This window comes from Pyrgilauda ruficollis, unplaced genomic scaffold, assembly GCF_017590135.1.
Source record: "Pyrgilauda ruficollis isolate IOZ18807 unplaced genomic scaffold, ASM1759013v1 scaffold24, whole genome shotgun sequence".
Taxonomy (NCBI): Eukaryota; Metazoa; Chordata; class Aves; order Passeriformes; family Passeridae; genus Pyrgilauda; species Pyrgilauda ruficollis.
In genome coordinates, this window is record NW_024523648.1 from 15,269,045 (window position 1) to 15,296,452 (window position 27,408).

At 40.0% G+C, this 27,408-nt stretch overlaps 1 protein-coding gene across 1 annotated transcript; it reads right to left on the reverse strand.

Moving 5' to 3' along the window:
* Positions 1-1,438: 1,438 nt before the first annotated feature.
* LOC121355008 (vacuolar protein 8-like) lies at positions 1,439-25,790 on the reverse strand. Its single transcript, XM_041470150.1, has 14 exons — positions 25,559-25,790; positions 22,278-22,397; positions 21,194-21,313; positions 19,981-20,100; positions 15,464-15,586; positions 14,370-14,452; positions 13,043-13,168; positions 12,168-12,213; positions 10,908-11,041; positions 6,468-6,596; positions 4,788-4,902; positions 3,765-3,899; positions 2,418-2,543; positions 1,439-1,560 (listed from the first exon to the last, which is right to left on the reverse strand). The coding sequence occupies exons 1-14, from the start codon at positions 25,782-25,784 to the stop codon at positions 1,439-1,441; spliced, it is 1,725 nt and encodes a 574-aa protein (XP_041326084.1). The 5' UTR covers positions 25,785-25,790.
* Positions 25,791-27,408: the final 1,618 nt, after the last annotated feature.

Genomic DNA, 27,408 nt, shown 5'->3' on the forward strand with positions numbered 1-27,408 from the left:
TTTGAGCCACAATAAAATGGAACATTGAGCTCTTAACTGACAGAATAACTTTTTTAAACTATTTTTTTAATCTCACTTTTATTCCAGTTTGTACCCAGTATCAGCTCTAAAGCTCTATGTGCTCTACATTAAGTTATGAGTTGGTCAGAAGCACCTCAAAAGACAGTGTGCTGCTTTTGGCTGGGGTAGAGTTAATTTTCTTCACAGTAGCTCAAAGGGGGGCATGTTTGGGTTTGTGCTGAACACAAGGTTGGTAGCACAGGGATGTTTTAGTTACTGCTCATCAGCGCTTGCACGGAGTCTGCCTCTCACACCACCCCACCCACCTGGGCTTGCATAACAAGTTGGGAGGGGACAGCTGGGACAGGTGACCCCAGCTGACCATAGGGACATTCCATGTAACATTGTCATGCAGGGCATGTAAAGCTGGGGGAAGGAAGAGGAAAGGGGGGGGATGTTTGAAGTTACAGTGTCTGTCTTCCCAAGTAACCATTACACATGATGGAACCCAGATTTCCTGGAGATGGCTGAACATCTGCCTGCCCACAGGAAGTATATATGTAAGAAAATAAGTTGAATTTAAACACAACTACCTTTTTATTGTTCTTTAACTCCATTTAACATGAAGTATCAATATCAAAATATAACAAAAATTCCTAATTTTGTCAAATATTTTCACTCATCTCTTGTTGCGAGTAGCTTTGGAAATAATTTAACATTTGCAGAACACAATTCTCTACTTAAACACATATCTCACCCAAATTATTCCTGGTTCCTGCTGTGTTCTGTACTTGCTCTGTGCAACATTTCCTTGCCTTAACGTGCCTTTGCTCTTCTGCTGGAGAGTAGTGCCTATAGTGTGGACAAGGCTCAGCTGTAAGGCTTCACCCATTATTGTTTCTCACAAATTTCTTGTACTTTGAGAATTGTTCCTCAGCAGTTACTTTCTGCAGTAACCTTTTTGTAGTTTTCTACCTTTATAGTATGGGTTGATTCAATTATTTTCTAAAGTCCTTGGAGTGTGCTCTGAAATACAGGACATGGAACAGAAACAGAATAAAGATGAATGCAGACCTGCATAGCTGAGAGATGCCTCATCAGTGGAATCAGCCTGTTGCACAAATAAAACCTCATTAATACAGTACTGGTTTTTCTGAAGAGAGGGTGAGGAAACCAAAAGCAAATAATGGAAGGTTAACCAAGCATAACAGGTGTTTTTCAACAAGTAGCCATGTCCTCGAGCACACTTAAGCAGCCAACCAAAGGGTGCAAGGAATTGTGTTTTGACCTGCTCCAGTTCTTGTTATCGGGACATCTCTCTTGTATGACGAAACTGCAAGTAGCAGGAAAATTACAGGAACCAAGGAAAAGAGTTGTTTCCTCTGAAAGTTCAGGCCCTTGGATCTGGTAAGTTATTATAAACCATTTGGCTTAAATATTAACTATCTTCATGGCACATAGCTGCCCTAAGGAGCTCTTGAGTTTCTTCTGTTTGCTGACGGACTTGCTCAAGGAGTTTGGCCATTTGGCTTTTTCTGAATGCTAATGAAAAGTCTGGATCTGAAGAGGAATAACAGGTGTTAGGCAACCTGCTGTTTTTCCCTATATTCTAATGCAGATGCATATAAAACTTATTTTTCAGGTTAGATACAGTTGGTTGGTGGTTCTTATTAGAGGTAAGGCAGAAAAATACTACACAAAGCACATAAAAATTCAGTTTTCATCCCTACAACCATTCAAGATTGCTGCTAAATTCTCCTGACCCAGATGTATAAATCTCAGTTGCCAAATTCAGCCTTATGCAGCAGCTGCCTATCTAGATATAGTAGGGTTTTGGCTCTGGCTCTACATATGTAAAGATATGTGCTATATACAGTTATTATCACATTATAACCCTCATAAATACTCAACTTTTATCCAAAGACAAGAAGACTAACTTAACCCAGCATAATATTAAGTAATGGACTTTGAAGTATGAAGATGTGAGACTTCCCAGCTATCAGCTAATCATGCAATTTCCTTACTTGCTTCCTTCATCAAAATAAACTAAAATCACATTTGAAAAACTTTTAGGTTGCATCTAGTGCCAAAAATTCTCATATAGGATAAGATTTTCCTGAAGTCCTGTTTCCCTGCTGTTCTGAATGCCTTTAGTTTTAAAGCAAACAAACAAAATCCTCCTGCCTTTATTGCGAGATACTCTTAAAAGAGCTGCTTAAAAACATGTGAGGTAACAGCTACCCTTGAGACTATTCTGTTTTCTTAAGTGAGCAGAACTAGTCCCTGGAGAAGTCTGCACTGTCAGTGGTTGGACTCGTCTTAGAGGTCTTTCCAACCCTAATGATTCTGTGATCTCTGTTACTAAGCAGTGCCTGATGCTGCTGATGATGCAGGCAGCCTTGGCAGGAAGGACATACCTGCTTGTAGTCTGCAGAGTGTGGAGATGCCCAGCTGCTGAAAACGGACCTCTGGGTGGGTAAGAAAATTCTTGAGGTAGGCTTGAATCTCTCCAATGTGATGCTTCCACAAAAGCATCATTTTTTCTGCATAAATGGGAGAACCACTGGAGATCAATACAAGCCTTTAAACACTTTGAAAACTGATTTTTGTAACAACATTTCAATAATGACTAATTCACCTTCAGCTAAAATCAACATTATTGCAAAGACTGGCAAGGGACTTCCCTGTACTACAGCTTCTGATAATACTTCAGGTAAATAAAAAGATGAGTAGGCTGCTGTGCTGGGAATCTGATCCCTGTGCAAGGGGCCTGCTGATTTACAGACTGGTTGGCCAGGTAGGTGAAGCTATCCATTAGATGATTATGCTGTTGGATTCTGTTCACTACCTGAGAAGAGAGTCTGCTCTGTTGCAAATCCTCTATGCTAGAAATGAAACAGATTTGCATTTTCCCTTACTGGGGACTCACCACAAATTTCAGTTTTTCTTCTGTCTAATGTCTAAAATCTAACCATACCTTTCTAGAGAATGTGACAAGTATCATCTGAACACCTTTTTCTTGCACCTTTCTTAAAGGCTCTGAGCTGCATGAGGCAAGTATTTAAGCATAAAACTGTTTTCTACAGCTAAAAATAATTCTATCTCATTTCATTCAAATTTATTCTCTCTCATTGAAACTTGAAAAATTTTGGCTACATTCTTAAAACCACTTTACTTCACTGCTCCTGCTAATTTAGTCTAGAATTTTATCAGCAGGATTTGGTTCAATAAGAGTTTTTTTCTTGCTGGTTAGGGAGCAGAGTTAGTCTAAAATTTTGGAACACAGCCTCTGCTGTCTGTGGGGGATGCCATCACATTTTACATACTGAGAAAGAAAGTCAAACAGAAAGATGTAACCTTGTTTGAAGTGACCCTTGTCTGAAACACATTCTCATCTCTCCCATGGTGAGGAGTATGTTAATGGTCTCCCACCTTCCTACTGAAGTTGTTTGCAAGGACCTCAGAATTGGCTGTGGACCAGCCCTGCAGAATGGCAGTTCTTGAAGAAGGCAAAAACCATGTAAATCAGACCTTTATCTGTGGTCCACTTTCATCCCTGGAGTTTCTTGTACATTTAAGGACTGTTTTATTTCAAGGGTGACTATAGACACTTGTACTCTAAAAAATTTGTAGAGACCAAATGGGGGGACGATAGAGGATTATTTAAGGTTGTTCAGTGCCTGACAGTCCTTTGGGAAAAGGCTAATTTCACTCCAGACAGCCATAAGTCTCTTTCAAAGCACAGTTAATCCTGTGTGAGTTACCGTGACCGATCATGTGCAGGATGATGGAGGCAGCATGAAAGGATGGCTCAGGATGTTCCCGTTGGCCAGCCAGTCTCACCAAGCACTTTGTCAAAGGTTCATCCATCCACTGGACCATGTGTAACATGGCTTCTTCTGGAAGGCAGAAAGGGAAGAGACTAGTCTCTAAATAGAAACTTCAGTGTCAAAGAAGTGAAGCTGAGAGGTCTGCCAGAAACTGCTGAAATTGTGAATCCTTCATGCAACTGGAGAAGCAAAATAAGTGCTGAACTTGGTTAATAAGTATGTTTGGGTTGTTAAAAAGGGTCATGTTCTGAGGTTATGCTCTCAGTAAGGTAAGGCCATAGATTTGGTTCATATTTTGTTGGCTTTTTGTTCTGCAAAAATGAATCACTTTATGTGCAAGACCCACTCTTGGCCTACTGGACTCAGTCTGTCCAGCAGCTACTGTGCTCCGCTCGCAAAATTAAATGTGACGTGTAGCCAGCTGCATGGCCATTATACCAGATAAAAGAGAAGACTTGTTTGACAGACATTATCCAATGCTGGGGCATGTTGGGAAAATTTACATTTGTCCTTTTTGCTATAAAGAGTGCTGTACCTTTCATGAGTGCCAATTTGGTATCTCTGATACCAAATCCTGAAAATCCATGTGCAAAAAATTTCAAGATATACCTACTTCGTATTTTAGACTTTTATATCAGTTTCTGCAATGATAAAATGATTTCAGCCTGAGAAACTGGGAAATGTTACAAATAGAAGTAGACAGGCCATGTACAGCAGTGAAGTTCAGCAAAAAAAAAAAAAAATTAAAGATTTTTAAACAGTTGAACAAAAGTGCAGACAATGGAGCCCACGTATGCTGCCAGTCAATTGGATTTTTTTCTTGAAACTTACAACTAAGCAATGAATTTAAAAGGAAAGACTTGGGCCGTGTGTCCAGCTGTGCTCGATCTCCTATTACAATTAGTTAAGGACGTGCACTTCTCTGATTCAGCTATTCATGGAGGGTTGCTGCCATACCTTGCTTCGCTAGCTCAGCAAGGCAGCATGTCACGTAACGAAGGGAGTCTTCCTGAGTGTCGGTCAAAAGCATGGTCTGGAGGAGACCTTCGACACAGCGGCTCTCAGTGATTCTCTGCCACAAGAGAGAGATCCATGTTTAGCACTTCCATTGTGGTTTAGTGGTGTCTGGGCGCTTCAGAAGCACTCCTCAGTACCTCAGAAGTACTGAGATGCAACCAACAATAATGGAAATGTCTCCTCCCAGATCTACCACAACCAGGTGAAAACACCTTGGATTGTTCAGAGATCACCTGTAATGAGGTATGTATTTTATAGATTGATTTGAAATCAGATAGGAGACTTTGCCTGTGCTGACTTGGACTAAAAGCAAAAAATGAGACCAAGAAATTAGTTCTGAATGAGTCAGCTGGAGGTGACTGGTTGCTAGCGAAGTTGAATCATGAAGTCATCAGCTCTCTGGGACGCCCTAACAGTGGAAGCTGCTCATGGCTCCCTAAGTGAGCTCAGGTATCTGTTAGCAAAAGGGAGTATCTTTTTCTGATACTCATTTTATGCTGCATTTTATGCTGCGGTTTTTTACTTGCTGCTTAGAGGTTCAAGGTGGATTTGAGCCCGCTGCTTTTCAAGCTCCCACACTCTGTTTCTGTCCTGCTGGCATAAAAAGAGGACTGCCTTTTTCCTCTTGTGCCAAGGACTCTCGTGTTTTAGGGAGCATTCCTTAGAATTGACCCTGGAAACCTGGCACTCCCACTCATGTCTGTGTATTCACTTATGAAGCGAGAGCTTGATATTCTCACTATTATAAAGCTTTATGAAGGTGAAGCAGCTCCCAGCTGATAACAGGATAAAGTCACTGAATTTAAGTATTTCAAAAAAAGACCATATTTTCAAACTTTGAACGGATGGTCCGTGTTTATTCCTACTGTGGGCCTTGAGTTTAAGGGGAACCTAGTTTCCTGCAAAACTCAATGTCACAGCTATTAGAAATTTATATAATTCTTATATTAGTGAAAAAAACCATAATTTTCCTTCTGGCTGCTTTAAAGCTCTCGAACTAGTAATTGGATCGTGAATTTGGTGGGTTTTTTTCCTCAATATTGGTTGCTACTGGTGGTACTGTTTGATCAAGGTACTCTAAAAGGCAAGCAGAAAGGAAGTGCATCTGTACATATGGATTTCGAAGCAAAGTCAGCAAGAGAGATCTTTATAGCATTTTGGCATAGCTAGTATCTTGCCAAAGAGGCAAAATATACATCAATAACTGGGGTTCTGTTTCACAAGGAACAGCAGCTGAAGCATAAGAACCAGGAAATAAAGATTGAGTTCATAACAGACCTCAGATTTTCCTGAATGATTTCCTTAATCAGTATGAAATGTCCTTGGTAGAGGAACTTTTTATACTTATGATGCGGTTAAATTAGGTAACCACATCACTCATAACAAAAATGAGATATTTCTTATTTTAATTAGCTTTTTTTGTATTGTATTGGGAAAATATCAATGAAACTACCCTTCATTTATGGTCCTTTTATTCATACATGCAATTTTGTGTGAAATATATGGCAAATTGGCATATGTTTAATTACCCACAGAATTATTTTTCTTTAATGCTGATTTGGCATAAACACAAAGGCAACCTCACAGGGTATAGTTCAGTGACAAACATTGTGTACCTACCTGTTTGTTTTTGGAAAGGCACAGGTTTTTGATGATGCAAGCAGTATGTCCAACAATCACAGGGTCTGTTTTATGTGCTGCCAGTAACGTCCCCAGGCTCTGCAGTAGCTCAGCACATGCCAGAGTGTCCTGAGAAGAGCAACCAGTATCTCAGTTACATCCAGTATGGACAACACAACGCAGCTTTGCAGTGAGCTCTGGAGAAATCAAACCTAGCTCTGCAAGAAGAGCATTAGTTTGCTTGTTTAAACCAAGGGTGTGGCTGGGTCCAGTGCTGCTTCTCTCAAGTATGGTCTGATTGCACTGACTGTTGAGCACTTACTATGGAAGGCTGGAGTCTTCAGGGTCATGTAGTTTATTGCTGTTTCCATCAAATGCCTCACCAGGGAGGGGGAAGGATGTGTGATCCTGACTGGAAGGAGAGGTTGTCAGGGTCGCTGTGAAAGGCAGAACTACACGGTGAAGTAGCAGCAGCAGTGTATCCTTGAGTAGCTGAGCAATTTACCTGGCTACAATATTGGGTTGTATGTTTAGATCAGTTTGTGATCAGGCACCTCTTCAGTAAACATGTCCTGAACAACATCTTTACACACATTTCTCTGCTGTCTGATGATATTTCAGAGGTACTTTGCTGGGTATCTCTCTCTGAATGTAGTCTTCCTCCAACTGCCATTAATATTACTTGAATCACAGAATGACCTGGCTTGGAAGGGACCTTAAAGATCATCCAGTTCCAAACCCTCTGCCATGGGCAGGAACATCTTCCACTAGGCCAGGTTGCTCAGACCCCCATCCAACCTGGCCTTAAACACATTCAGGGATGGGGCATCCACAAATTCTCTGGGCAACATGTTCCAGTGCCTCACCACCCTCACAGTAGGGATTTTTTTTCCTAATTTCAAATCTGAATTTACTTTTTTCAGTTCATGGCCATTACTCTTGTCCTGTAGTATCAGATCGGAGTCTGGATTACTGCACAGGTAGTTATCTTAATAACAACCTGTGGCACTGGGGGCACTGCTGTGTGTAAGAGAAACCTGACTTCAACAGAGTTTATTTTAGGTCTGCAGTTAAAAGCAAAAGATTTCCTCTTGGGAGTGTTTTTTCATTCAGTCTCCTTCCCTTAGGTATTTAGGAGTTTTTTGTGCAGTTCTTCTGTTTGTTCACAATTAACTATATTATTTGTACTACTTGGAAACCAAGACACATTAGCAAGGGAGTTCAATAGAAAACAAATCATTGGTCCTATACACAGCTGCAAAAAATCACATAATTCTGAAACCTGTGAAATATCAGGATCACTAAAGCAGTGTTGAAAGGCAGATGTCTTTAAAAGTTAGTTTAACTTTAATCTTTCTTTTGCTTAGGTTAAATTGCAAAAGTGTATCGTATTTTCTTTTAATACCAGCTGACATCTTCACTTAGCTCATTTTAAGCACTGTCACAACCAGCAATCCTAAAATAAAGCAGGAAAGTAAATGGAAAGAGCAGTTCTTTGCCTAAACACAGGGCATTTAAAGAATCCTATATGTAGACATGACAGTAATTTTTCCTTAGTCTTATTTTCCATTTTCTTTAACAAAAGAAATAACATCGTTTTACATAATCCAATTAAATTACCACTGATTACTGTCTTCTGTGCTTTTGGGGCCAAATGGGTCCCCTTTTCTATGTAATCCCATCAAGTATGATACTCATTTTTGATTTGCTACAGCCTGAGAGGAGGAAATTTTCTATGGATTATAAAGAAACTTTCTAATATATAATGACTTCCCTGCCAAGATCTTTTGTCTATTTAGGACCTACATTAGCAAGTGACAGTACTTGAATTTTGCTGAATTTCTTTTTTTGGCTGGAATATGGCTGAGATCCAGATTTTGTTTTCTGGCTCAATTTTGCACAGTGCAAGAGAATCACGAGAAAACTGTGAGTAAAAATAGATTGAGTGATTCAGATGGATATTGATCTAACTTCTCCCAAGATTAGAATATTAAAAAAAAAAAAAAAAAAGGCAAGGAAAAAAACATTCCAGCAGCAAGGGTGCTTACAGTTGCAATGCTGCACTCATTCTCCTTACACACGGATTTCCTGACAAGGTAAATATTGTCCCATTTACCAATTAGCAAGATGGTACGGCAAAGTTATTTTGTACCTGGAGTGGAGATTCAGTGGCACCATCTGGAATAGACAGACCCTGACTTCCAGGTCTTTTGCTCAAAGGAATTTGACTTAAGAGACTGTTTTCTCACAAAGCCTGATTCTTTAGTGTTTCAGGGTTGAGCTGTCCTTGAGAAAACTGAATACTATTCCCTCTGCAAGAGGGAAGCTTTCCAGCCCTTGCTGGGAATCCCTGTCAACAGCCTGACCAGGAGATTGCAAAAAGGGGGCTGAAGCAGGGCAAGGAGCTCCTGTGAAGCATTCCTGGGGGTTAGCTTCATGGTAACGAAAGGGCAGACAGATTCTGCCCCATTGTATCCTGGGTAGTATTGGTAATAATTCAAGCATCACTTGACTTGGTTGTAAAGGTTAGCTTTGTTCAATGGTTTGTTTTCCAACAGTTGTTCCCATGGAGAAGTCCTTTTTTCAGTCACGGAGAATTCAGCCTGAGTTAGAGAAAGAAACGTTGAAAAGACTTGAAAAACAGCTCAGAAAAGGCACAGAGATGGGGAGGCAGGATATGAATACAAAGAGGTCAGCTTCTTCTCAGAGTGCCCACTGCTCGCTCGCACAAAGCAGCAACATTCAGTAGTCAGGGACAGCCGAGTTTGCGCACTAAAACAAATGTCGAGATGTAGATACTTCTCACTGGAGAATAAAGTGAGATGCTTTGCTCTCCAGCCTCCTGCTACTGACCCTTTTTCCCTCGTGAAGGATGGGCTGTTTCACCACTGGTGTACCAAGGCTGAGTTTGCAGTGTCTTTGCTTTGTTCCCACTGATGCTGACCACGTCTCTTTGTGGCGAGGGATTTGAAACACTGGTAAAGACAAGTTTCAGGACCAGGGAGAAAAGGATTTGTGGGCACCCTTTCCTGGGAGAACAAAAATGTGAACGATGTTTGGAGACCAGAAAAGCAAAACTGAGTAAGGACCATGTTCCAGCATAATGTCTCCCACTGAATAACATATTTACTGTGCAAATGGCCTTCAACTAACTTAATGCATTTCAATTGTAAGCTTGTTGAGAGCAAATTGTGTTTTGATTGTATGAGGCAGTTTGACAAGCAATGAGGATGTTCTGTGCTCATGCAGCCACTCTGCCTTGCATTGCTCTGTGCTCTAGCTGCTACTTTCGAGGCATTGAGCTCACCCATTTTTCCCATCACGTCCCAGAGGTAGGGCAGGTGCAATTTTGGTTTGTGTACAGACAACTGAACTGTAACACACCAAGCTTTCCAAACCCAGAGTAAATTCCCAATCAGGCTGAGTGTATTTCAGGCACAAGAAGCACCTAAGGCCACCTGAAGCTGTTCAGACCCTGTCACTACTGCTTGAAGCAATGAGGCAGGAAAAGTTCTCACATATTTTTGCTCTATGTACCGAACCTCTGACTACCTTCAAATGTTGTTGTTAGCTTAAAACACTTACCAAAAACCTTTCACATCTATGTTCTTAAGGATGTCTTTAATTACTGTAAAGAAAAGTTTATTTAAAAACAAGAGTAATCTGTCAGTAATTTGCTGTAATTTAATTGTAGGCAGACTTCTTCATGTATTTGCTAGTGTTGCACTATTAACGGTGGTGTTTACCCTGAACATGGGCAAAAGAAACATTTAGGGCATGAGGATACACAGTCCTAGTGAAATCCTAATGCATTAACTAAAGACAGACAAGATTTCAAATTCTGTTAGTCCCCCTTTTTGTTTTGGTCCTAATTCAAAATATGTGAATATTCTACAAATGCACTTTTGAATAACACTGTCCATGCAGGGAGTAACTCTTTGTTCTGCACTTATGCACTTTAAATATGTGCTCTAAATCAGTTTCTCTGCTTTTCAGTGGGTGGGGAAGCTCTGTAGCCAAGAAATAACTCCCTTGGTTGCCCTCATGGTGGCAGTCTCTCATGGTGCTGTGTATGACACCCATCTGCAGACCTATGGTCCGGGGACTGAGGGGACTAGGAGGAGTTGCAGGGAGTGCAAGGCAGTATCCATAAATCCAACGGCTCTGACACCCATCTGCCCCTCTTCTCTCTCACTGGTCTCTCCTTTGGATACCACTCAGCACAACAGATGGCTCCTCAGGTAGTTAGTGACAGTGCAGATGCAGTAAACGAAGCCTTGCTATTTCGGATAGGAGAGAGAAGGGTTGGGAAGTCTCTCAGAGTCTCTTGGTCATTCTCAAAATGCATTTCATAGGCTGTTTTGCCATAACAGAGCGTTACCCCAGGTGGTGGACAGAACTAGTCTTTCCCCTCTGTTTTTGGGAACTGACCTCCCATACCTGGTTGGGTGGGTGCTGGGAGAGTATCCAGAGCAGGGCAATGGAGGCACGACGCACGTCCTCGCTGCCAGAGGCCAGGAGAGAGCACAGCTTGGGCAGGACGTTCTCAGCAACCATCTCGGCCTGGATATCCACTGGGGTGGGAAAAGAAAGGAGGTCAGGGGGGTTCAGAGCACTGCAGGGAGTAACTCAGGCTCTGACTCAAACAGCTGACTGTTGCATCAAATTAGAGGGGACCTCCCCATCTCCATGTGATGGGGCAATGCAGATGTTCAGTTATAAAAATAAATCCTCATTTGTTCTGCCTCCTTTTGCTGAGGGATTAATACAAGCTTGATGGCAGAATGTAGGTTTGGGCACCCTCAGTCTGTGTCTGAACCTCAAAAAAAAGTGAGGGGAATTTTCTGACTCCATCACTGGCATAAGGCCAGGTAAGAAGGTGGCAGCTGCACAAACAGAAAGACCTCCCAAGCACCACCTATCTCACAGGGTTATAGTTAGCCAGGAGAGAGCCCAGCCATCCCACTGAGTTGTTACACCCCACTTGCCCCTGCCACCTCAGTGAGTGCACTAAAAGGCAGTGCCGGAGAGGCCGGCAGATGGAGAGGCAGATCCAAAAGGTCAAGCAGACCAGGTGTTTCAAACACATCAAGGAGTGCCACAGCACTTCCTTCACTCTCGGCTCCTCTATAATTGTGACTGCTGGAAAATTAAGCACCTCTACATTTTCTAGATGAATAACTCTACCCTGAAGTCTGGGACTTTAGCACTGAGTGTGCCAGTCCTCTGCCACTATTTCCTGAATATGTCACAGAAATGAGTCTTGGACATTTAATAGGGTTTTTCAGGAGGATGACAAATGCATGGAAGAAAATTGCATTTAATGGTAGGCCAAATTATGCCTTGGAGAAGACAGGTCCCCACTCAATAAGCAATTTCAGGAGACATTCTGTCCTAATTGGGTTTAATGCTTAGGAAACATGGAAAGAAGGAAAGCTTAGCAACTCACTAAAGCTCTGTGCATAAGCACACCTTTGCTGCCTTTCTCACTTTCTCCAGATACTCCCCTTGCTACCTGGGAGCTCTAAAACAGATTTAGTTAGGATATGCACTGCACCTTCCTCTTCCCTTAACATCCAGTTAAAATGTAGAAAATGTCTCTGTTTTTGATAGGAAAGGTTCCCAGCCCACTGTGCTCACTCTGAAAGGCAGAGAGAGATAGAAATAGTGTGGTTTCTTTATCTCCAAGACATTGCTTACCACTGGTAGCCAAATTTCTTAGGCAAACACATGCCTGGCTTGAAACCTGCTTGTGCCAAAGAGGAAAACAAAAAATTTAAAAATGAGAGAGAGGAGGAAAAAGAGAGGTTTTAGTAATGCATGTTCTTGCCTATTGCACACAAAATAAACATGACAACACTAGCAAGCTCTTACATTATCTTCAAGAGTAAATTTTGGCACATGCTTTTTTTTCAAAGTTTTGATGAAACTTTTTTTTAACCTCCTAGTATCAGTCATCCTATTGTTGATGAAGAATGGGGTTCAGATGTTGGCATTATTTTAGAACATCTGATAAGTTATAAGAAAATGAAGGGAAAGAAATTGTCCCATTTGCTTTGCCTTTTTTTCACCTCCCTTCTACACAGAATTTCAAGTTCCACCAGGAACTGTGGTTTCTTGAAGTTTCTTTGATGTGGCTTGCAACAAAGCAAAATTTTCAAGATGTCATCCTTGAAGCCATACACTAAAAGTTCTGGATACCAAAAAGAAAAAAAAAAAAAAGTAGCACAAGAGATGTGTCAGACAACTTCTGTCACAGACACAATGATCAAAGACAGAGCCTGGACAGGGCACTTCTCACATGATTCAAGTTAATAGCATACAGGCTATCCTAGTCTAAAGGAAGTGTCCAGGGCTGTAGAACAACTTTAATAATTTGCCTTTGCTTTCTTCATACATTGACCTTGTAGAACCCATGTATTTTCTATTATAGGTGTCTTTTCTCATGGGAAAGATGCCGCATAGGTACCTGTACAGTAGATGAACAGAATGATGTGAGGCTGAAACTGGAAGCCCAAGTCTATAGCTCTGCTTGGATGCTAAGTCTTTTCACAAAGAGAAAGCTACAGCTTTACCTTGTCCACAGAAGAGGATAGGAGAGAGATCAGTGTCCGCAGCAGGAACCTGTCACTGGGTCTCAGCAAGGCTTTGTGGTGCTGAACATTGGCTGCCACGTTGCTCAGGGCAGCACAGCTGTAATACTGCAAAGAACCAAGAAAAAACAGAGAGAGAGGTCAGAGTGGTGACACACCAAAAAGAATACAAATAAATTGGAGAAATTATTTCAAACCAATGAAAATAAAATGCTTTTTCATCCTAAGGGTGTTTATAGGGTTGACACAACATGCTGTAGCTGCTGCAGCAATCCTGCTGGGGCATGTTGTACATTCATTAGGATCTTGGCTGTTTGGGAATGTGCTCTGCTGCTGCAATGACATTGCTGCTGGCATCTAAGTTAAGTCATCTGCAGCTATTGTATTACATGTTTACATTGATTTACTCAAGCTGGATGTAGCTATTGCCCTAGCATGCCAAGAGATCATTTCCAAAGGATCTAACCATTAATGCTAGGGAGGATTATACATATAAAAGTATCTATTGCTAGGGAGGTATAATTAGAAGAAACAGGTTGAGCTACAGAGATGAAAGTTTTAAGGTGAATCTCAGAGAAATCTAAAAATGCGGAAACAGTTTGCAGAAAGCAATTCCAGAGGGTCCATTCCTTCAGACATCTAAAAAAATCTGAGTAGAGATAATTAAACTGATGGGGAAAAAAATTTTGTGCTACTCAAAGGACTGAATAAACAAACTAGCAGAGTGTAAGGATTACAACAGTGATTCATAGCTTAATTATCAGCACACTTTTGCACTAAGACGAGCTCTCTGTTGAGTGTGCAGATTCACAAACAGGTGTCTGTGATAGGCATAAAATAGGATGCTTTACAGATATTTACAACAACAAGAAAAAGATCTTTTCAAGTTGCCCTCTCAGAATACTTAGTAACATTGCTTAGAGTGGATGATCAAAGTTACGATGCAAAGAAATCCCCCAAACAAAACAAAAAACCAAAACCCAGAGGAAGAGACCTATCTGCATCATGTCTGATGATCTGAAAAACACAAGAAGGTAACCACATAACAAGAAGCTGTGCATGCATTAATGTGTGCTGGCAGAAGAAGTTTTGCATCATAAACTTTTTACTGCGCAGTGAGACAAATTGGGTCTTTTAACATATATTATGTGACTGAGCTGAGTTTCACCAAGATGCTCTCCCATGTTTCTCCACTTCACTAGAGAAACCATTCCTCCTCTTCCCCCTTTTCCTTTCCGCAGACTGAGGTTTGTGCTCTCCTTACAGTCACCATGTTACTGTTTTAAAATCTGACCTATTTTAGTCATACCTGGACTTCTGAGTCAGGAGATTCCAGCAGCAAGGCAAGGACTGGTAGGGCTCCTTCCTTGCATAGGACTTGTTGGATTTTCTCTGCCATTAAAAAGAAAAAGTGAAAGTGTCTTCCTCCTTCCCTCCCTCTCATCTGGAGGCACCATTCAAAAGGGAGGTTCTTGGGTTCTAAAGAGTGCTGATGTTGTCCAAATATATGCCAGTCAGTGTGACTGGAGAGTATGTAATTTAGAGCTTGTGTAATGCAGCAGTATGCAGATATTTTAGCAAAAAGACTAGCAGGCTGTCTGATTAAGCTTTTGATGGTTTTATGCTAAAAACTGCTCTGAGAATCTGAATTGCTGGAGAAGCTGAAAAGCCTCAGGTATGATCTTCACTATGATTTCTGTGTTTTAAAAAAAATTATTTAAAATATTCTGAATAATACCAGAAATGTAATAGCTAACTGTATAAGTTCTTGCCAACTGTTTCCTTCCACAACACAGTGTTCAGAGATGTTACTCGTGACTTTATCATTTAGCTCTGTGGAAGAATGGTATCATCTTGGTAGGTGAAATTTAATGCTGGTTTGTTTCAGAGTTAATTATGGTAGTCTACATATAATTGCAGAGGACCAAGTACAGCTTTTGATAAAGCTGTTTGCAGATATTCCAGGAGCCTTTAATGTCTGACCCGTGATAGTTACACTTAGCATATTCCAGCACTGAGTTAGTCAGAACAAGCAAAAAGCTCCTAAAGCTTGACTTTGTTGGGTAAACTCCAGAGATTGCTTTAAAATACACCAAATATCCTGTTAAGTTTTTTAGGCCAAATAATTTCTTTAACAAATTTGTTTTCCTATTTCTTTGACTGATTGTTTAAGCCCCTTGGATTTGAAAATCAAGCTTTTTTGTTTTGCTACTAGGGAAAAAAGGGCCTGTATCAGCTAAACTTAAAGCATCAACCTGTGGTACCAACATGAATGCCATATGCAGAGGAAATAACTTGTTGCTCAGAAGGGCTTTTATTCTTGCCTTAACCTTTAGGATTATTTTTCTATCAATCAGTGAGTTTTCTTTTGGCAATTTAAGTAAACCATTAGTCCGAAAGTACCTGATTGTGTGAGGTTCAGAATAGCACCAACTGCATTTTGTTGGACTCTGGGATCATAGGAATTGGCAAGAGACAGTAGGGGTGTAACTCCTCTAGCAGCACCAATAGCCTCTCGGTTGGACTCTGGAGAAAAGAATCAGAGAAAGAAAGAAAGAAAGAAAGTAAGATTTACTGCCATCCTACTGTGAGCCACAAGCAGGACAACCAGCAGGACTATCCCTTGGTGCTCCCTTCTCTGATTTCTCTGCATGCTCAAAGGAAACTCCTAAAAATGCTGAGAGCTTCATAGGAAGGAAACCAACTCATGGCTTCTGGATTAGCCATAAATCACAGCTGGTTCAATGCTTTTGGTTTGTGACTAGGATAATTAAAGTATTTTAAGGCCCTTTAAACAAGTTAACAGAGTGTCATACTCGCTTCATCCCCTTGGTCTGTCTGATCAATCTATTCACAGTGTGATAACCAAAAACTACATCATTAACTGCAGGTAAGGTTTAATTAATTTAGTGCGGTATATTCAGGGACAATTTCTTTCTTGGGATGTCCCTGTGTTACTCACTTGACATCTACAAACAGTTCAGAGGTTTCTAAAGACAGAATTTGATTTAACCATTGGAATTTGAAAAGATGATGCTTTTTTGAAGTGGTGGTGATTCCTTGCATAGCAATGTACTAAGTTGTACAGTTGTATTCAACATCCTGGAGTACAAGGAGAACTAAAAAAAGGTCTGTAGAACCCCTTAGGACTCTTGGATGAAAAACTGGTAAAAAAAGAAAAATTACATTACTTAATTATGTAAAATTAACAGTATTTATACACAGTTTAAACAATGGCCAGTCTGGAAGTTTGCTGAGAGAAACATGAAGCAGACAAGCAAAAAAAAAGTAAAGGTATTTGGATGAGATAAAGTCTTTGGGTGCTAACTAACTTGGAGAGTTATGAGAACAAAGCTGCTACTTTTATACCTAAAGCCTATATAGTGGGAAACTGACATGGACAGATTAGCCAGGATATTTATTCAAGTATAGTTCAGAGAGTATCAGTTTAATATTCCAAGGTAAGTAATTTTCTGCCTTCCTATATACTCAAGTAAGTAAGTTTTATTCTGAAAAAAAAAATTGAGAAAAATAATTGTTCTGGGAAGAGTAATCTTTTTAAAATAGCTTTTCCATGTGGGAAGCTATTATTCTGGTGGAATATTCTGGTCCCTTTCACAGACAAGCCCTTCTCTAATCTAATCTGCCTACATACCATTCTTTTGTTTCCCTCAGTAGAAGGAGAAAGTCTTTTGTATGGCTCCAGCTGGTGTGATGCAAACTACTCAGGTGAATAAAAAGAGAAGCAAAGATAAAGAAAGAATTTAGATATTCCCTTATTCTTGTACACAATATACTCCATGAATGTTTGTGAATGTGGAAAAGAATCTTACATTTGAGAAAAGGGATTATGAACATTTGGACAAAACTTGGGCAAATTCTTTCTTCTATCAGATGTTGTGCCTGAATGCTGGTTTTGCCAGTTTATGATGACAGACTGGATAGGGAAATCTATCTCACCAAGATGTGCAACTATTGCCATCTCTGTAAGAGAGGTGGCAGGCTAGATCATGTTTCTGTCCTGAACTACCTGTTCATCTTAAAAAATGCAGTCCCTCCACTGATGCCACTGCAACCACTGATGCCCCTTGGAATGCTTTCAGAAGGAAACTGTGTTCTTTCTAGATGCTACTCTAAAGTGGGGAAATCAACAACATCTACTCAAGCTGTGTTTGAATAACTCACCAATTCATAAATTCTTTCTTTCCACTCTGATATTTGTGTGCCTAAAAATTCCCATCAGAACAACTTTGAATGTACTTTACACTCAGTGCATCTGCCTTGTTTTAGCTTAAAGCAGATGTTCAGTCCCCCCTAAACCCCGAACATGTGAACATTTAGTTCTGAAGTACTCTGAGTTCTTATCTCAGAACTGATTACTTTCACTCAGTGATTAAAAAGCTGCAGATAATTGCAACTATGCATGTATCCTTTTGCTGTGTGAACAAATGCTGGTGTTGGAACAAACTAATCTTCAAATATTTTTCATTTGAATGGGTTAGTTTGTTCTTATTTTCAGCTCCCTATTGCAGCAGGGAGACAATCCAGTTTACACATGACCTGCAGTAACATGACCTGCAGTAACACTGCTAAACAGTTACACTCTGTACATAGTCTTGCATGCTTGTTGCAACAGAATTAAAACCATTCTTAGATGCAGAATTTTAGTCACCTTAAAGCCATCTAAGGATCTTCCTAATTTGGTTGTGCTTCCATATTTATCTTTTTTGCATAAATGGTCTTCTTGAAGGATATGACTGAACAGGATACTTTTCTCAAGCAGACACTTAAAAATATCAGAGTCTGCGAGTTAAAATTAAAATAAACCCTGGAGAATTGCCTCTTGCTTTAGTCTCATTGGTGTGGTATCTAAATATAGTCTGAAAAACAAATAAATGGATCCAGCCCATTTAAATTCTAGTTAAACTGGGACAGTGGTCCTCAACACTGATCAAATACCAGGCAGCAACCCAGCCTACCTCTGTGTTCAGCTTTGAAAGCTCCTTGAGTGCTTAATTTGGAGTACTTGTGCTCAGAAGGACATTGGCGCTTAAGGGAGTGTGCAAAGGCAGAAGTCCACAGGGAATGAAGGTAGCCTGGATCTGCAGTAGCTGAGGGTTCCCTGTATTCCAGATTAGACATTTAGAAGGGTAAGAGTGTCTTCAGGACTAAGTAACATCCTTAAGTGCCCAAACAAGTCACTTTCTCTGTGGACTGTTTAAAACAGGTGAAGGGAAACACCGATCTTTCTGTAATCTTTAGGGGCTTAACTTCACTGACCCTACATAAAGAAAGTCCTTCTAGACCCAAGTACCTAGAAGTTTAGTGATGCTTTGTCTAATTAAGACATTTAAATGAGGCAATTTGCATTCCACACAAAGTAATGTAGTATGTAAAATTCTTAACCTGATGATAATATGCAATGCTTAAAAATAAGCTCCTAAGGGAAAAGTGTTTAAAAACCTGAAAATAAAATAAAAAGGTGGGATAAAATGCAAATCAGCACTTTCATGTGGTTGGATCCTGCTTATCCACTCCTCCTTTGCAACATAAATACTTAAATGAGAAATTAACACTTTCATCATGCTTCCCTCAACCTTCTGGGACATCAGACTGCACCTTCCCATGCTGGAGAAGGAAGCTGGCTACAGGAAGGGAAACAAATGTTGAAACCATGGCTTTTCTACAGACTTGTACACAATTTGTACTGGAAAACTATGAGTTTGGACAAGGTAGAATAAGACAGACTAACATGATAACATTTCTTTTGGTAACTGTGGCTGAACTTACCTTCTGGATACCAGGAAAATATTAATATCGTTATATGAAATATTCATAGTTAAGCAGAAGATGGTGACAAATGCAAGTAGTGCATGATGGATAAAAACTGACTGAAAGCAAACTGGCAGCAAGTTTTGGCAGCAGCTGGATGGAAATGACCACCTGGGAAGAGGCTACAAGTGGAATTCCATGAGGGCTAATCTGTATTTGCTTTGAACCAGAGAGTTAAAACAAAGAGCCGAATGCAGAATTGTCAATGCAGTGGAGGACCAGAATATCTTACAAATAACAGACAAGTTAGAATACTGAAGCAATGGAAACAGAATGAAACCTCTAGAAAATGCAGGTGTGTGCACTTGGAAACATGGGTGGTACAGAGCCTTGATTACTTGGTGTCTGCTGGAAATAGCCACAGAGGAGGGGCAAGCCTAAATGATTAAGTCAGCTGTAGGATGACAACATCACCATGGCACAATCACCAAACCTTCAAGTGTTACCATGAGATGTACCACAAAACATATTTCCGTATGTGCCACAATAAAAGGCACAGGTGAGACCCCAGGTGAAATGCTGCACATTTCTGGTGACTTCTCTTTCAGAAGAGATGAATCTAAAACGGAATTCCTGCAGCATTTATCTATATCTTGGCACTGTAACAACCACCTGAGGCCTGTGGTATCATGATATGGCACATGCAAATCCTATATTCCATTCCTGGAACATATCATTTACACCCGGAAGGACTCTGAAGACGAATGGAGAGTCTCACTTACAAGAGGAGTCTTAAAAGACCTTGGCTTTCTTAGTCTAGTAAAATGAAGGAACCTCATCAGCATAGACATCAGAGAGACAGAACTCCTGAAGCAAAAGCCAATGTAGACATTAATTAAGATAAGCCAGTCATGAATACATTTAGGATGAAAATCAGAAAAAGGTTTGTAATCATAACAGCACAAAGGTCAGAAACACTGAGAAAAATAACTGGAATGTCAGGAGGTTGAATGTATGATGTGGGAATACCAAAACCTGCTGCATCTTATGACTCTTAAACCCATGGCAAATAGGTTGTATCACCTTAAAATATGATGGAAGAGTTGAATGAATCCACAGCAGAGGACAAAGGCAAAGAGAACACTCACCTGAAACAGCCAAAGTCATGATGCAGGCACAGGAATTACACTGGACAGTGGGATCCTCTGATTCAAGCAGATCCAGAATTGGCTCAAGTAAAGCCATTTGGACAACTAATTCTTTGTCAACTATTCAAAAATTCAAGAAAAATGGACAAATAAAAAAGTAAGCAGTTAGTGATTTTGTGGAAAGAATACATCATCCATTGACTGCTTTGGAGATCTACATTATGATTATACAAAATAGACCTAAGATAAAAACAGCCAGAAAGCCACTCACAGTCCCTAGCTGGGTTTGCTTAATTCTCCTTCAGATGCATGAAAGAGTGTAACAGATGTTTGGAGGTGTTAGGCCAGAAGGTCCCAAATCAGGTTAATTTTGGCAAGAGCAACTGAAGCTTTCCAATAGGTTCACAGCTTACCCAGCAACCCCCCACCCTTTCTTTTTCTTCTGAGGTCTACAATTTAAATATTATTTTTTCTTTGTAAATGGCGACATGATATTATTTGCAGCAAAATCCTTAAAAAAAGAAAGCAAAGAAAAAAGCCAGCTTTGCTGAAAACTGACCCTGTCTTCTGCTATTGTGGGACTGCAGGATGGAATACCTCTAGTGGCCTGGGTGCCCAGGAATGCAGTAGTAGATGCAACAAGGACTTTGTTGATGAGGTGTGGCATGTTCATGCCCTGTCTATCAACACAAACTTTATTGAGAAGTTATTCTTCTGCATCTCCCAGATTCTATCTCAAGTCTATTTTCCTCTTTAGTTACAGAAGTAAGTGAATTGTGTTGTGTTTAAACATTTTTTTTTTCTCTGCAAGCAATTTAAGACTAAGGTCCAGTTCATAAATAAGCAGAAAATGAGCACTGTCTCATACACAGAGTTTATTTCTATTAGCTGTATCCATTGTTTGAAAGGAAAAATGTCTGTAGATCCAAGAATGAGAACAGAATTCTCTGTTCTCTGGCCTGAGAATAATTTATCAGCCTTTGCGCACAGATCCAAGAACTCTTGTCACATTATATAATTTAGCTGGAAGGATCTGATCTATCTTGATGCCACCAGAAGCTATGTACCTTGCAGTCAGAATCAGACTCACACTTGTCCTATCAGGAACACAAAAAAAGGAATCTAGATTTGTGTAGAAGTGCCCTCCTTCTGTCTGAGTCTGGCTGAACAGATACTTCTTCACCTGAAGAGAGATGTGTCATTAATTACTCACTATTTCCTTCCAGCAGGAAGTTGACAAGGGACAAGGAAGACATCTGCTGCACCTCCAGGTCAGCAGAACGTAGTAAGGCATAGAAGGGTTCCAGATGCTCCACAGGCAGGGGGATGTTCACTGCAAGAGCGAGAGGAAATATTCATGAATCCCACTGTTCATCACAGTCACATCTTTCCCTTGATGGACTTAAGCCTGAGGTGCTCCCATAGACAGGCTGAGTGGTATTCACCTTCGTTAAAATTCCACTGCTACTAGCAAACAGGGCAAGTTTCCTGAAGAGGTTTTGAATAATCAAGTACTTCATAAACATCATGGGAAGGGAAGCAGTGTGCCTTGCTACCAAACAAGTCATTCTGCCTCACAGCAGGCCCTTGCGTTGTGGCTACCCGCACTTTTTATCCAGCAAATAATACATGGGATAAAGCTATCATCCAAGCGACAGAATATTCTCTTTGAAGTAAAATTAAAATAAACAAATAAATAAATTTTAACCTGCTTATTGCTAGTATTTTTTACCTTTTTGTAGAATTCAAACTCTTGCTGATATTTTATTTGGGATATCTAGGCTGACTCCTAACCATTAACAAACTACCTCAAGAGCCAAGTGCTCCCACAGATTATTTGAACAAAGAAGAATGTGTCCTTCATAACTTTTCATTACAATCTATCTTCTGGAGTTTTGTCCTCTTTTGTATATAATTTATAACATTAACTGGTCACTATGTCCATTTCCTTTCACCATATTTTGACTGTGTTGCTTTCAGGAGATTCAGTATACACTAACTTGAAATACTTTGGGTTCTGCTGAGCTTCACATAAATATAACAATTTCATAAGTACAGTCTTTCATAATCATAAGAGATATCTCCTTATAGCAAAACCCAGAACTGATTCTGCCTATGTGGCAATGACAGTTTTCCATCTTCCTTGGCAAAAAATATGGCATGAAAGCAAAAAAAAAAAAAAAAAAAAAAAAAAAAAAAAAACTTGCTTAATGAATCAAAAGGAGTTTCACAGTTTGAAATAATATTTTTATTTATACTTACATGAAAATTTTCTAATGCTTACTGAGACAACTTACTGTGCTGACTCATATGCAAGTAATAGAGGGCAGCTGACTGCTGTAAACCAGGGTTTTCTGAAAAGGATAAGGTCCTCAAGGCTTCCAGAGGGTCCTTTCCCAGTGGAGACATTTCAAAATCTAAAGGTGTAAAATGACAGCACAGGCTTAATCACATCTGTAAAGGGTTAGTTTACAAAAAAAATTGACATTTGAAGCCAACCAAATACATAAGGATTTTTGTACTGCATAAAGCCCATCTACCTTTATTCATGTTTCCATGAGCAGAAGCAATAGATGAACTGGGAATAACCTGTCCTTGGCAATGCCTCTTGTAAAGCTCACAAAGCTAGTGATTGGAAACAAGATAAATTATAACCTTTAGACACTTTTATGCTATCTAATAGAAATGCAGGTGTTCTTGTTCTCCACAAAAATTTTTACCTTTTTCTGAATCTTTTTTAAAATACAGAACATGGTGTTTGTAGTTAAGTAAGAGTATATATTTCTAATTTTTTCTATATATATTTATAAATATAGAAAGAGTATATATTTCTAATTTACCACCTCTGAAGTTCACTGTGTTTCCTGTTTTGGGTATTGAAATACAGGATTTAAAGGAATAGCAACATGGACTGCAAACAGGCTTGCCTCAGGCTTAAATTTCTAGCATGAGTCTACCTGTTCTCGAGTATGATAGGTCCCCTATGAATAACCCAGATGTTCAACAACAGTCATCAAGCAATAGCAGTCATGCATTACTTCTGCAAGTCACTGTATAATGTAATATGTGGAATGGAGCAGCAGGGACGAAAAGGAAAGGGACATTGAGTGAATGAACAGAGTTAAAAAGGTAATGTATGATTGATCAACTGGTGGAGCACACAGATTTATTTAGATTTATAAGATTTATTTTCAATAATAATTATAAGATATATTTATTAATATTAAAGCTGTGCAATAATGACTGGAATATCTCTGAAAAATATCTGGCTACTTTACCTCCCATGGGACAAAGAAATGTGAGGGATGTGAGGGGCATAAGCTTTCATGCCTCACTGCAAAACACAGCCAATATCTCAAGGCATTAGAAGCTGCTGACATGTCAAGACTTGCAAACTCCTACCCTCAGGATTAGGTAAGTGAGCTTCACAGAACTGCTTCATATAAAGACAATTTTAAAAAATAATTAGTAGTATACACAAACGGAAGGACTTGCCTGTGTGTGCAAGGTTTTGGACAAGAAAACCAAAAAAAATCTCTTCATGTGGTTTAATTCTGTTCCTTTCACTGTCTGAACCTGAATCCATCTGATTCTTCTATATGTGGTTTTGTCTGGGAGAGTGATAAAGCTGAAACCACACAAAATTTTCACCTGCTTAAAATACCAAAATTTGCTGCCCTAGCTAACAGATGAGTGCGATGATCAACCATGAAGTGTCTCCTTGCACCCAAATTGTTCAAACACTTTCTTTTTGCTTATTATATTTTGTTTGCTTATTATATTTTGTTCATATTTATTATATTTTATTATATTTTGTTTTGAGGATAGGCTTGTTCCCTCTTGGAATAAAATACACAGATGAGTGTTAAAATAAGAGGGATGTGTCTTGGTTCTCTTTGTGAGGCTTCCCTGCCTCTATTTGTCCAGGCAGTAAGATCTGGCCATCCAGAGAACCAGATTGGTTCTGCTTCCTGGGTGCTGTATGTGTCCTGTCATGGGCAGTGGGACCTCCCTGAAAACCCTCATTGTCATCTGTGTACTGCTGTCAGAGGAGCTCTAGGCTTCCTACTGCTGTACCCCAGCTCCCATGGATCCGAGACAGACCAGACTTCTGAAGACTGATCTCAGAGAGGAAAGGATCTCTCAATAAAACACACAGTCTTTTCAGGGAGCACCAGTGGCTGCTACAAGGGGCCATCCTGGCCTCCCCTTCATTACATCTCATCGATCAGCTGTGCAGGGACAGTCTCCTGTCTTGGGAGTCTCAGAGTCAGAGAAGACTAGACTTTGGAGAGAAAGTTCAGCCCTGGAATATCTCCACTGTATAATAAGCTGAAAGATCTGCCCCTATTCTGGATATGAATGTCAGGATTTAAACCAGCACTGAAGGTGCAACAATCAGTGAACCTTATCGGCAGCACAGGACCCACCACGTTTGCTGGATAATGGCACCAGCTAATACCAATTGAGGCTAATCCACACATGTTCCCAACAACCAGAGTCACAGCAATTATTCCAAAGATTGTTCCATGACAGATCATTTCAAACAGAATTAACCATGTCACACCAAGGAAAAATGTCTCTCCTGGTTCCCCTTACAAGATTGTTACATGTTCCCAAAAAGACAAGTAAATGAATAGTAGATCCACACCCTTCACACAAACAAAAGTAGGGGACTATGCAATTTTGTGTAGTAGCTTTAGCCCAAAGCTGTTAAACATAAAGTATACCAAATTAGTTGTGAGACAAAGCAAAACCAATCAAGCAATGACCCCTTTATCTTGAGATAAGGGCTATTTTTAGATTGGACAACCAACAAAATACACTCATTCAAGATGACTGCAGATGTGAAATAAAAAACCAAGTTCCCCTATTGATGTTGTATCCTAGAACAGGACAAAGAGGATATCACAATCAGAAAAACAGAGGAATTAGGCAGATAACCTGTAAAGCAAAGGAGATAGATGAAGAGTTATGAATCTACTTTGATCCAAGCAGAACCCCATGACTGTGATTAAGCCTGATGTCTAAAACATTTGCACAAAAGCACAGTTGCTTGGAATCCTGAGAACTCAATGATGCTTGTCCCAGGGTGACTTTGGTCTTCCCCATGTACTGCCCAGACATCCCTAGTGTAAGTCCCAGTGTTCAGCCAACACAGAGATGCACAACTGTGCACATCACACTGTGATCTTCCCACTCACAGCTCAGCACTCACACAGCATCCAGTCTTATCAAAGCCTATGTCCAATTCTGTCAGGTCCTTTTGACTGACTTTTAAAAAGTAACTTTAATTTCTAGAAGGACTCACTTTTATGAAACACATTAACATGGGTTATATATTAACAGTGGTGGCAGAGCAAGAAAGTGATTCACCACTTCTACCTAGATCCAACTGTTGCACGACTTGAGCCCTTGGTGTCCTGTACACAAAGAAAATGCTGTGTACCTCTGGCCTTTCCTCATCATCACCGAGCTGCTCAATGCAATACCAGAGCAGAACAGTTAACAATCTGCTTTCAACTCACAAAATTAATCCACTTGCTCTTTCACAACCCTTTAGAAAAAGTCCTCTTACCTTTTTCGATATGCTGCAGAAATTCCTGTGCTGTCACTCTCTCATGAGGCTGTAGGATTGGTTTGTACAGCTGTCTGTTTTTAGAGCTGTTCTGTTTTAAGCAGGAACATTTGCTTATCAGAGTTAAGCATTCCTTGATGCCTTGCACCAAGTCAGAGGACATCCTCTGAACAAAGCCTATGAAGTCCCGCAGGAGCTGCATGCATCGTCCACATAGCTGACCCATTCTTGTTCCAACAGCAGCACAAAGCAAGAAGAAAAGGAAGGAGATGGAAACAAAAGTTTCTTCTCAATTCATCTGCTTTTTGCACTAGCCTGTCTTCTCACTGTTTGTTCTGTCTTACAGATATTAACATCACACCATGCGTAGATGCTGTAAGGCAGACAGACTTCTGTGCTCAAAAAAATACATTTCACAAGGCTGGTTTCTGCAGATCTCCTAAAGTTCACAAATTGTTATTTAAAATGAGTGCACTGGAGACACACCTTCCTTTCACTTGAAGAGATATAAGATAATGTCCTAAACACATTCTATAGAGAGCAAATGGAGTTTAGGTTATGGAGCATCCACCAAATCCTGTATGAGGCTAGAAAAACTCTGGGATAATGGAAAATGCAACCTGTTTTTGTAAGGCAGCTTTCCACATGAAAGGCAGGCACCACCTTGTCTGCATGTGTACAAGTTGCAGCTACCAATTGGAGAGAGGAAGATGGGGGAAAAAAAACAACCAGCAAGTGAACAGGTTTTTCCAGTTTTTGCTGAAGCACAGATCAGAACAAAGGAGCTGTTGGACAAACAACTCATAACTCAGTCACCTGAGACTTTGCAAATCAGCAAGAATAGAAAACGGGGCGGGGGGAAAGACAGTGGCCAAATGAATGTAGCACCATTTTCTTCCTGTCAAGGCAGTCCTGCTGAGTGGGCTGGATAAGTTAGCAATGGGAGGATGCAAAAATTATCTGGTGTTTTCATGCAGAAAGAGGTAGTAAAAGGAAAATGTTCAATTCTCCTTTTGCTTAATTCACCAGTTTGGTGCATGTGCCCACCACTGGCTGAAGAGTTTTACAAATGACCCTGGTTTAATTCTTGCAGCATGAGGTGATATTTGTAATACTGAGGATTCCAGTAAAAACTGGTTTGATTCATGGTCACCTTAATTAGGGATCTTGTAGGTACAGGTCTGCTGAAAGTTAATCACTTTTACTAACTTCTCATTCATAGATTTGGTGGATTTATTCTAATGATTGCATTTGATACATTTATTGGTAAGTTTTCACCTCTGTCCTTTAATGAATCTTTATTTTCTAAATAAATCATGTTTGAAAATCAACCCTTTGTTCTGCACCCATCTCCAAACACTCATGAACAGACTCACTCAAATCCCTCTGGTTGGCTTTTTTTTCTCTTTATATAATTTTCTGAATCACAAATACCACTTGTCACAAATAAACCTACCTACACTGGTAAACCAAAAGACATGATATTTCAAATACACAATGCAATTCATTACAAAGAATTGTGATTTTGATTTTTCTGGCCACTTCCCTGACCAGCTCTGCAAATCCATTGAGTTCTGATCTCTGTCTGGCTTCTTAATGCTATCAAAAGTGGGGCTAGTATCTCTATTTTCTCATCATGTTTTCTGGATCCTTTCAGTAGGGGTCTTCTAAAGAAAAGGGAATCCATGTAATTGCCAGGTCCTACTTCTGCCACCACTTGCTCTTCACCTTTGCTCATCATTTTCCACCCTTTCAGCTTTCATCTAAAAGCCTGCTACCCATCCCATGCTCCTTCTGTCTCTTGCTCTGTTCTGTCTAATGAACTGTAATGTTTAATTGTGAGGTTCTTT

Coding starts and splice junctions, on each gene's coding strand:
- LOC121355008 (XM_041470150.1), bottom strand. CDS start 25,784: ATGGGTCAGCTATGTGGACGATGCATGCAGCTCCTGCGGGACTTCATA. Junction 22,398..25,558: donor TCTGCAGCATATCGAAAAAG/GTAAGAGGACTT, acceptor TTACACCTTTAG/ATTTTGAAATGTCTCCACTG. Junction 20,101..21,193: donor CTTCCTGCTGGAAGGAAATA/GTGAGTAATTAA, acceptor ATTTTTGAATAG/TTGACAAAGAATTAGTTGTC.